The sequence below is a fragment of the Onthophagus taurus genome, chromosome 11, assembly GCF_036711975.1.
Source record: "Onthophagus taurus isolate NC chromosome 11, IU_Otau_3.0, whole genome shotgun sequence".
In the NCBI taxonomy this organism is placed as follows: Eukaryota; Metazoa; Arthropoda; class Insecta; order Coleoptera; family Scarabaeidae; genus Onthophagus; species Onthophagus taurus.
The window spans coordinates 552,020-564,506 of NC_091976.1; the positions used below are offsets into that span (position 1 = coordinate 552,020).

Sequence of the window (12,487 nt, forward strand, 5' to 3'; positions counted from 1 at the left end):
GGTACCTAGCGTTTTTCGTTTTCGAGTTATTTTGGTTCTAATTTTTTTTTGGTAAATTTCACCATGCTGTTTAAAACCCCATATCTCAGCCAACGTTCATTCAAAAAAGGTCTAAATTGGCACGATTATTCTTCAGATGCTGTCAAATAGATTTTCATTTGTTGTATCGGAGTATTTTATACAGGGTGGTCAAAAATTGAATTATTGTTTTTCCATTTTCAATAACGAGAAAGTAGAAAATTTTAAATGGAACGCACCATGCTTTTTTAGCCTATCAGAAAGGGAATTTAATTCTCTATTAATTATCTACGTTGCTTAACAATGTGTGTTTCTTCTTGTTCTGTTTCAGACCATTCTTCGTCATCTTCGTTGCATCCTGCCTCATATAGCTCTTGTTCTGATTCTTGTTCTTCTACATTGTCTATTATAAGTAATCTTTTAGTCTCCATACTCATCTTTCTATGTTTTCTAGGAATGTGCTGTTGAAAATTACTTATAAATGTATCTGAGCTGAGTAGCAGTCTTTTAAATAGATCTTCATTCGTATTCAGTCTACTACATTTCCTTGTGTGGCTCTCTCTAAATTTTCAGATTTTTTTGTTATTAGCTTCTTGCGCTTCTTCCGACAACTCTCCAATAGGTAGTAGAGGTTCTTTAATGACTGCAGATTCATGTATCAAAATTTTATGAACGCTGATTGGCATATATATATACACTTTTCGGCAGTTTTGAAACAGTATTTATCAAATTCATTGCAATTAATATTGTACCCACTGTTTAATGAAATCTCTAATGATAATTTAGTAAAAGTACGTATGAACCAGTCACCTTCCAAGTTCTAATTTTTAATCTATATGAAATGTGAAGCAGACACACAAAAAACCCAATGTATGCATGGAGAACAGACAAATCAAACTTAAAACCTTCTAGCTCTACCGTTTATCAACTAACACTAGAAACTTTCGGGTTTTGCCGTGCGTCTTTTAAGAAAAGGTTTGACGTTTCGGATGCCATGTTGCAACCTTCTTCAGAAACACTTCGAACCAGTTTAGTTAGTTAAGAGTTAGTATTAGTTTTAGTTCTAATTTTAGTTCAATTAACTCCGGCCGTGAAAACCTTCGTACTTATAAAAAAAGTAGATATTTCAAGAGTTCCAGTTTTTTGCCGCACTGTATCTAACAACCACTTCCGGTTGTTAGATATGCCTGAAACTTTAGGTCTGGTATTCTATTATTGTTATGCGGGTTTACACCAAATATACGAGAGTTATCTTTTAAGAAAAAGAATATAAGCATTTTATATGAAAACAGTCAAATAACACACTCAGGCACTGATCATCTTTGATCGCTAATATCTTGGTAAGGAGCAAGTTAAAGCAAGATGTGGTTATCATGTTATATAGAGCACATCTCAAAGAATAAGAATATTCTAGCGACAAAAGCTCTTCTTGCGTCTTCTGCGACATATATATGTTAAAACATTTGGTTGTAACTTCAAGTAGGTGTTAATTAGCTTTAAAAGAAGTGCTTATTGCGTATTTCTGCAAAAATATTTTAAAAATTAGAAAAGTGCCAAATGAAGACCTTTCTATACTGTTCAAGATAGCAACAACGCATTGTCTTGAAAAAGTGGAACACAATATATTTTCTTCATCTAAAGTTGTAGCATTTTATGATATTTAATATATAAGTATTATAGTACAGTTTTATTGCGTACAGTTGGCACTAGAGAGTACATAAGACTTTATTCCTTTCACCTCTCAGTCTATTAGGACCTAAAGTACATGTAACATGTTAAAAAAAACGAAAAAAGAAATTTCGAAAATTTGATTTTCGTTCACATTTTACCGCTTGTGGACCACTGTGAGACGCCATCTTTGTCGTAAGACAAATAATGGAAAAGTTGGATCTGCACAAGGCTTTCCACCGAACGATACGATCCACCTTGTTTATGATAGACAAATAGAGAATATAAAAAAACAGATACTTACGTCTAAAAATACAGAGAGGAAGAAGAAGAAGAATTCTTTCTGTCTATAACATGATATAAGCTACCTAGCCTCATATGGTTTTTAGACAAGGGCAGCATTTGGTACTGATCTGCCAAACTTACTACTTATACATACTTAAGCTAAGATTTTTCAGTAATTTCTTTTTTAATACATTAACTTCTGCTTCATTTTCTTATACACATTCATTTTCTCCATGTTCTGATTGATAAGGTGAAAATGTTTTGTAAATGATCTGTGCGTACATCTGCAAACAGTTTTTTACCTGAGCTAACTTTCGATAGTAAATAAGTGTTTGATAGATGCGACGTAGATGCTATAGAACCAAAAACAACATGCTGTTGCCTACCTTTTGGCGGAAGAGAAATCTTTTGAACAAAATAATAGTATATTAAAAAACAAGTTTCGTAAGACACTCTTGAAATGCACGAATTCAAGTTGAAAAACGAGTGGCGAAGCCACGAGTTTTTTAATGAATGAGTGCTTTAAGTCTTATGAAACGTGTTTTTTATGCTATTTTTTGTAATTCGCGTTTTTATCCTTTTTTTTTTTTAACAAAAATAAAATAAATTTTGACAATGTAGGGAAATAGGTATGCAGCAGTTGGTAAAACCGTAACACTTGAAAATAGAAATCTGAATTGACAATTAGAAACTGTCAAAACACAAAATATATTCACCTGAAAAAAATGTTTGATGTACACCTCCCAAAATAAGAGAAATTGCTCAGGGTCAATGTCCTCATCATTGTGGACCTTGTATTCGATGCTAAGAACGTGTTTAAACATCCATAGACAAAAATTGTCACATTGACAACTAGAAAAATTAATGACCCAATGTCACCAACTTAAACTGGTTCCATAAAATGTTACTAAAATCTCATTACAGCATCGGATGCTGTAAGGAGTCTCATTACAGCACCCGTTTGAGTACTGTTACAGCTTCCATTACCGTAGCGAATTACAAAAAAATCTTTTCAAAGTATTTTTCAATCTAATCATCACAATAAAATAGTAACCACGCGATCAACTCATCTTATTAGAACACGATATCTAGGTTTTATTGAAACGCCTCGTGAACCAAAAATGCAAATTTCAACCTTGGTGTAAATAAACAATGCCTCTTTCATAGAAGAATAAGAAATGATCCGTTATTACTCATTCTTATCACCCGATTTCACTTCATACCTTCATACGCATATTAACATTACAATGGTTAAAAGAAGGAAACATCCTTCTGATAACATCTGAATTATGTTACAATTATTATAGGTCTATTAAATAAAATTGTTTGTTGTAGGGAACTGACAATGAGAGAATAACCTTAACAACAACACAAGATGCGTCATCTAGAACGATTTCAACACCGGATATCCGTTTAATTGATGGTCCAAGTATTTTCGCTGGGAGAGTCCAGTTAAAACATTATGGAGTGTGGAGAAGCGTTTGTACAAATTCGAAAAAGTTCGTATTTTTAATCTTATTATTATTTTTTTTATTATTAATTTTTATTTTAGTTGGACTTTATCAGATATGGAAACCGCCTGTAGACAACTCGGTTTTCAAGGCGGCTCTTTCTATAACTGGTTCAATCGCCAGATGCCATTAAAACCCCGCCTGTTATACGAAGAACCTCGCTGTCGCGGCTCTGAATCCAACATAATTAACTGCAACTGGAATTCGCGTCAAATGGGCTCCGGTGTTTGCGACTATCATCCCGATCTTGCCATTCAGTGTCTTCCAAGACACGATCAACCTCTCCCATATTGGAGAGGTCTCCGATTCGAAAACGCAATTTCCGATAAAGTATTAGCTGTGGATAACACATTACGAGTTCCTTATTCTTTATCTCGATTGCAATACGTTACGATTAAGTACGCGGGAAATGGAGGATTTCATAACGCCACTAGTGCCATTGAAGTTATGGGAATTCCCCCGATTATGGATCGAGTGGATGTTATGGAATCCGCTTATAACGGAATTAATATAACTTTGCCCGATGGCGGATTTGAAATAACTAATTCAAGAATAACCAGGAATCGAGGATACGGAGTTTTTATCAATTCAACTTATGGTTTAGCTAAATTAGATAATTGCGTGATAAGTGAAAATGGTGGTGATGGAGTTAGATATGTTCAATCCGAAGAGAGGCCCGATGAAAAGTTCGATGGTCAAGATAAATACGATGATATGTGTATTTCGGCTACAACTTCGAGTCAAACTTATCCGGTTCACTTTTTCGTACAGCAATCGATTTTTGCCGGGGCGAAAACGTGTTCAAAAAGTTTCCAAACAAAATATGGGCATGTTATTACTTTAAATTTTTTGCGAGCCGAAACTGATCGAAATAACAGCGCCTCAATTGAAATTTACGATGGTTCCTCTATAAATCGAAGACTTCTTACTAGTTTTAATATCAGAAACAACACTCGTCCCCAATCCGTAACCAGCATTAGCAATCAAATGTATATAACTTTTAAAGCGGAGGAGCGAACAAAAATGTTTATGTACATGAGATTATTATCGGGGTATCAAAAAACGTACGATTTAAACGTTAGCCGATCGGATATTTCTGAAAATAATGGAAGAGGTGTTTTGGTGGACAACTTAAAATCGATGGTTCATATTTATGAATCGACAATTTCTAAAAATTCGCACGGATTTCATGTAACAAGTGGAGTTGGAAGCATTAACGTTACCCAAAGTAGGATTTCTTTTAACGAAGGCGATGGGATTAATATAACTTACACCGGAGGAAGCAGAAACATTTCTAAATCATCGATAAGCTCCAACGAAGGATATGGGTTAGCGATTTGGTTAAATCAAACCGAAGAAACCGAGTATATTTATTTAAATCAATCCTCAGTGGTGCAATATTCCGACTTTGTAAAAAATTTGGATATCGGCGTCCTCCACGGGAATTTTTGCGGCGAAGCCAACGTAAACATCACCGGAAATAATTTCAGCTCAAATCAAAACGATGCTTTCGAAATCTTATCTTGTTGGATCCCAACAAATAATTCTTTAAAACTTCAAATCGGCCACAACTATTTTATTTCCAACGAAAAAATTGCGGTGAAAATTTACCCCGCTCTAAACATCGACGGAAAAATCGAATTTAACTACTTCAAGAAAGGTTTATTCGGCGCTTTATTAATCAAAAATAAGCCACTTGAGGAATTTAACATTTTAAAAACTCAATTTTTGGTGACCCAAAATTATTTTTTACAAAACTCGGGGGCTTTCGCTGTAAATTTGGCTCTATCGCCGTATTCGCAATATCAATATTTATTGTTTAAGCGAAACTTCGTTAAAGATAACAACATCACCGAACCGTTTATTTCGGAAGATTCAACGTCTTCTTTAAATCCACGGAGTAGAGTCGCAGCTCCGATCGTAATTGGTTCAAGTAACGTCGATGTTTTTCGGAATATCATTGAGAATCCTCTATCGAAATACGAAATTGGGAGTCAAGTTGAAGATCAAAGTAAAACTATTAATTGTACTTTTAATTGGTTGGGGTCGAATCGCGAGCAACACATTTTTAATCGCATCTTCCACAGAAATGATCGTTACAGCTTAGCTAAAGTACACTTTGTGCCTTATTTATTACACAATTCGAATCCGTTAACCGATAAGGTTTATTACAACCAAATGTATGTGCATTTATTTATAACTCAAGATTCCTCCATTGTTGGTGGTGAGATTGAAGGCGAAGAGATTTTAACTCCCGGGGATTACACCGTGGAGAAAGATATAAATATTCGCCCGGGTGGAAAATTAATAATCGAACCCGGAGTTACGTTAAGATTCCCTCCTTCTATTGGAATCATGATTGGGGGGAAATTAGAAGCAAGGGGAATCGAACCTGATAGTATTTTGTTCACTTTAAAAGAAGAATTATCTTTTGCAAACACCTCCTATGAAATTCAAACTGAAACGGGAATCGAAAACACCGACATAAATCATGAAACAGAAATAGTTTCGATTGAATCACAAAAACCATTACGATTATTAGGGGGGAAAACCGAATACGAAGGTCGATTACAAATAAAAATTAATAACGAATGGGGGACTGTTTGTAATTATGGTTGGACGATTAAAAACGCCGCTTTGGTGTGTCACCAATTAGGTTTAGCCTTAAATCCTAACGATTGGAATTTAGAACGAAATGAAATTCCTTCAGCTGGAACAAGCGAAAATGTGATTCTATCGAATGTGCAATGTGAAGATTTCGATGTTGATATAACAAAATGTCGGGCCGAGCAGAGATTGGAGTTTGAAAATTCTTGCACGCACGATTCGGATGTTGGAATACGATGTTATCCGACTTCTTGGGCTGGAGTTCGATTCGGGGTTTTAGCGGAGCGCTCAAATTTGCAGTTTATCACAATCGAAAAATCGGGATTGTTGGATTACGCGACGAACTCATTTAAACCAGCCCTTCAAATGGATTTTGCTAAACATAACTTTGAAAATATCCGAATAAGAGATAATTTCCACGATGGTTTAGGAATAATGTATTCGGATATTTACACGGAAGACTCCGTTAACGTTGTAAAAGACTCGGAGTTTATAAATAATAAAGGAGCGGGAATTAGTTTTAAACAATTAGGTTTAAAAGTTTATGGGAGTTTAATCGAAAAGAATTTTATTGGAATCGAACATAACCCGGCGTTATCCGGATTGCAACAAAGAGAATTAGCGGGGTGGTTCACGAGTAATGAACCAGAAATTAATTATAAACCGATTTATATTCCACATTACAACGATGCGAATCAAATTAACGTCGAACAAGGAGAAACTAAGTATATCGTAACTTCCCAAATTATAGGGGATGAAATTAATAGGACTTACCGTATAAGATGCACCCCAGGATTCGTTATCGGGATCCAATTGTTAAATCCCATCGCAAATAGAAGCACGGAAAACGTTTTAATTCGAGACACCTTATTAGATAATTTTAACCCCATCAATTCGAATCAAATTAAATCGGATATTTGGAGTTTAAAACGCGATTTAACAGTTTTCCCAACGACTTCAAGCAGCCCGGGAATTATTTTGGAATATTCGAGCGGGGGTTATTCTTTGGGGGGAACTGTAATTGTTTTGAGCGCTATAAGAGCACCAGTTCAAAACGTTTATAATAAAATAGTGAAAGGGCCGATTCCTACGACAGTTATAAATAACAGCAAAATTAAAAGCAACACTTACGGGATTTTTGTTTCTTACTACAACAGATACTTAAACGAACTTGGAGACCACTTCTTAAGAAAATCGAATGAAAGCTTAAAAATCATTCAATCAGAAATTTCTCACAACACAAGAGAAGCCATGTTTGTTCATTCCCCGCATTGGGATCTCCATAAAAGTAATATCTCCGAGATTGTTTTTATGATAAATAATTCCCTCATTACCGATAACGGCGCGGGGATTTATCATTTTTCGAGGGATATGCGAGCTTCAAATAATTTATTCCATTACATTTTACAAGACGACACGATCGAACGAAACTTCGCCGGCGGTTTTCACATAAATCTCCCGTACGTTTGGCAATACAACGAAAATTTCACCCACTCCGTTTACATGAACAACAACACTTGGAGGCACAACTCAAATTTCAACATAATAATCGACGGCCATTTCGCTTTAGTTAACATAACGAAAAGTTTATTCCTCGAAAACACTTGTAAAAACACTTTATTATCGATGCGAGGAATGGAAAAAAAGATGTTAATCGATTTTAATAAAATGGAATCAAATAATGGGAAATACATCATCGATTTCAGCACGGATTCCCAATCGGAGATAATCGGGGAAGTCCCCGCTAAATTTATTTTTAACGAACTCACTAAAAATCGATACTTTTCTATGCTAAGGGGGGTGTTCCAACAAAGAGATATGCCGAGTAGCGTCGTCAATTTTAAAGGAATCCAAAAAGTTAACATCAACCGAAATTTATTCTCCGACAACAACTTAGAATATCAATTAATCGCAGGAATCAAAACGGCCAAAATCAACAATTTCCTCGACGTCACCGAAAATTGGTGGGGAACCAACGAAGAAGAAAACATAAAACACACAATCTTCGATTTCGATGATTGGAACAATCACGCCATCGCCAAATTTAAACCGTACCTAACCGATAATAATTTCGAGGCAAGTTTTTCAACAGCAACCGAATCCGAAAATCCCATAAACTTCGATTTCTTAGGTGGTAGATTAAACGAAAATTTAACGATTACTTTACGAGAAACCCCCTACATCATTAATTCCGACATAACGGTAATGCCAAAAACGACACTAACAATTAATCCTGGAGTTACGTTAGAATTCGCCCCAAATGTAGGAATTTTAGTTCTTGGGACATTAAAAGCAGAAGGTTTTAAAGGGGCAGAAATCACGTTAAAACCACTTCGCCGCACGGGAAATTTAAAACACAACATCGACAAGCGTCAATTAGAACATTTCGAAATGGGGAGTACAATAAGATTATGCCAAGGACAAGATTGCCATTTAAACTCCGAATTTAATAACGAAGGATTTTTAGAGTACTTCAACAAAACAACTTTGCAATGGATTCCGATGTGCGATCCAAGATTCACCGAAAGAAACGCGCAAGTTGTTTGTAGAGAACTCGGTTTCGATCATTTAAACGCATTTTTCGATCACGGAATTCGAATCGAATTTCATAGCAATTCCTTGTCGCGAATTTGGTCTTGGCCTCAACCTCTACAATGCAAAGGTACCGAGTCGAGATACGATGATTGCCCAATACGGTTAAACGGGCAACAATACGGGCATAGACACGAATGTAAATGGAACTCAAAATTCGTTTTTATTTATTGTGGCCAAAGAAATATGCACCCAGGATTAGAATATTGGGGCGGTGTTAGATTTGCAAACTCCGAATTCGAACAACATCTTTACGAACACAGAATTCATGATATAAACACTCATGAAACGGGACAAACCGAAGAATCAACGTTAAGATTCGTGAATATTATCGGAGCGGGGATTTTGCATAACGAAAAATCACCAGCCATTCAGAGTATTATTAAAAGTCCATCAATAAGTTATGTTAACGTTCAAAACTCGGCTTCGCACGGTATTAATTTAATATCGCCATCGAATACAATGAATTTAGTTTCGAATAAAGTTAATACTTCTTTGGGTGTTGGATTAAATATTTTATCGATAACCGGAGAAGGAAGGGAATCGGATGAAAGTAGTTTTGCCCCAATAAAAGACTTAAATATACCATATCATTTATTCGGATTGGTTGACATTTGCGATACAACAAAAGAAATTATCGTGGAAGAGCGCGTTTTGGTTTATTATAAATACGATAATCATCCTGTAAATTGCGTGAAAATCTTTAGGAGTGCCTATAACATAAAACCTTTCGGATTTAGATTGCTTCAGTTCAACCTTTTTAATTCAACGAATAAATACGGAATCCCCGATTTTATACAATTATACAATGGAGACATCTACAACGTTACTTCAACAGTAATTGGAAGATTAACCACAGATTCACAAGTTGAGAAGAAATTGTTTAAAACCCAATTACCGAGTCTTAGCATAAAGCTTTTCGCAAACGGTGCATCATCAAGTCATGGATTCATCGCTGAAGTTGTAACTTTACCTATTTCTGCAATTGGATTTAGTAAGTTTAAGTTTAAAATAAATTTTAATTGGGTTTAACCGTAATTTGAACTTGTTATGTAGATCGAGATGTACAACACAACATCACTAACAGTATATTCCAGAATAATCGTGAAGGTGGGATGAGTTATATTTCGGCTGGAGAAGTTAATCCTATAATAACAGTTGATAAGAATCAATATAGAGGAAATTGCCAAAAATTGTATGGAAATTTTTCGACGTGCAAGTCCTCTATTGATATAGATGTTCAAAATACGCAAACTTTATACTTTAGGGTAAGTAAAAGATTTATTTCATTTACTTTAGTTATTATTACAATTACTATTTACTATTATTGTTTTAATTATTTCATTGGTTTTATTACTCAATGCGTTATTTGTGTTGCTAGCAAACAATTAGTAACTCGCTCAACTAAAAATTTTTTGGTCTCTCAAACAACTTAAACTCAACTAAAACATCTCATGCTTGTTCAAATAATAACATAAGAATTTCGACTTATATTTAAGTTATCCTCCTATGGCGCTACAGCCTCTCCATTCCTTCTTATCTAGAACGGATCTCTTCTAACAATCCAGGAATCAACTGCCATTAAAAAAAGGATAGTCTAAGCCCTGCGCTTTTTAATATCATTATGAACCAAATTATAAGTATTGTCAAGAACACTAATATATTTATGTTACAAAACGGTAAATTATAAAATACTGTCAAACTGAAAACAACCGGAGAGCAATTTAACATGCAAATTTCTACCCAGAAAACATAATCAATAGTTATTTCCAAAGCCCCAATACGATGCAAGATTATTATGCATATTATGACGGAACAAACACAAACGGTAAAAAGCAAAGTACAAATCTATAAAGTCGGCGTAAACCGCACGTATGTACTCATCGTATAAAGTACCTATTTGTTCATCTTCATCCAATCCATCAAGTTGTATTTTGTCGCCTTCCTGTTGTTTCTTGTATTACTGATATTGCAAGGATCATGATTAATGTTCTTATCCTGACCAGTTTCAAGTTGTTCAAGCTCGACTGTATTTAATAAGTCTTCATCACAAGAGTTCTTATAAAGTTCATTTCCTGAGCTCACCGTCTCTTCGCCGTAACAATTATGGCATAGATAAGTATCGTCATCATCAGAAATAAGAATTCGAAGAGATTTTGGAACTCATTTCTTATGAAACTATGTTTACATTCCTCACACTTCAAGTTAGTCTTATTTTGACACGGTTTTTTGCAAACAAAACATTTCAGTGATTGTCGTCTTCCTTTTCTCATTAAGCTTTCTTCTTTTCGCTTCTTTTTGTCGTTCTGTTTCTATCTGTAATACTCACTTCTTCTCGTGCATTTCCTGAAATTTTGGTTATGATATTGAAAATGGTAGCCTTTCGGTGTTTCGTTTGCCTTTACGTTTCGATGTAATCGATAAGGTGAGATAATTGCCAAAGAAACCTGATTTGGCCACATCGGGTTGATTAATTGATTTGACTAAACTCGTTGCGGTGTCCTCATCGCTGGACGAAAGTTGATCATTTGAGTTTATGGTAACATTTGTAATTATATGCACTTTTGGACCTTGATAGTGATCAGAATTTGATACAATTGGAATATTATCATTTGCTTGTTTAGGGATCATATTTTCTGTATTCCAGTCGCTCTCAACACTCTCGATCGCATTTCCGTTGTTGTCAACCCTTTGTATTGCATTCCCGTCGTCCTCAACACTATATCTCATATCCTGATCATACATAACATTTGCATTTTGTACAAGTGAAAAAAACACTTTCGCAATTTTATCGATAACTTCAAGCCTTTTTCTCTTCTCCCAAAAGGGAGACAAATGTTAAATACTCGATCATAAATAGTGTGATCATTTGTGATGTTTTTCCTTTGTCTAAACATTTTGTATAATCCACTGTATTGGAGTTAAACCGCATGCTTTAAATCCGTTTATTAATGTTTGCGGTTGTATAACCCCAATTGCAGCTTCAAAAATTGATGCAAATATAATTTTGGTCATTACTTCACCTGGATGCATGTCATGACACTTTTGGACTTCTTTCCTCTTTGCAATTTGAAGAGGCCCAAATACTGCCACATCTGCTGGTTGGATTATTCTAGTTGCATTTGGATACAGAGCTACAAGTTCTATTTGCAGTTTTTTATATAACAGACTTAATTCATACGTAACGTGTGACTTATGTCCATCATAGAAATGCATGGAATACATTCGCAACGTATTCATAAAATGTTTCCGCAGTCATATACCCGTTATCACTCATATCATGTTTCATCGCCATTAAATATTCTATTAGGATCTTTCAATACACTTTCTAAATTTCTCTCTTTTATGTATCCCTCTATCTCTTTAAACCATTTTCTTATATCGTTTTCTGTCTGACGTTTTAAAAATGCTATGAACCAACCGATACCTGGTTTGTTATTTGCAAAGGATTTTTTCCTTGGATTTTCTTTCAGAAAGTTCTGAACGCTCATTAATATATTCTCTTTATTCCTAGGAAAACCTCTATTAGCCATCTCCTTTATCTAATATACTAAACAAGTTTCCTCGTTTGCAGTTAAAACGCTGCAAAGCCCAAAACTCTTTTACAAAATGACTTGCAGTAGCAACGACGATGTTCAGATTAACTTAACATGTCAACTTTACGTCACATTTCAGTAACACCACAGCCATCTCATAGTTTAGATAACAATCTACCACTAACAATCGACTATGATACATAAACCTGCGTAAAGTTCTTGTTCTTAAAAAATAAATCTGGGCAGTCCAATAACTGTCCAATATTTGTA

General features: G+C 35.0%; 1 protein-coding gene across 2 annotated transcripts in view; it reads left to right on the forward strand.

Annotated features, from left to right (window-relative positions):
* The window catches only part of LOC111417870 (protein bark beetle), a 47,865-nt gene that overhangs the window by 20,838 nt on the left and 14,540 nt on the right, over nucleotides 1–12,487 (forward strand). For both annotated transcript variants that reach the window (XM_023050263.2, XM_023050264.2), the window contains exons 2-4: nucleotides 3,307–3,470; nucleotides 3,524–9,675; nucleotides 9,738–9,949. In XM_023050263.2, coding sequence (XP_022906031.2) covers nucleotides 3,307–3,470; nucleotides 3,524–9,675; nucleotides 9,738–9,949 — 6,528 coding nt within the window. The remainder of the gene's footprint in view (nucleotides 1–3,306; nucleotides 3,471–3,523; nucleotides 9,676–9,737; nucleotides 9,950–12,487) is intronic.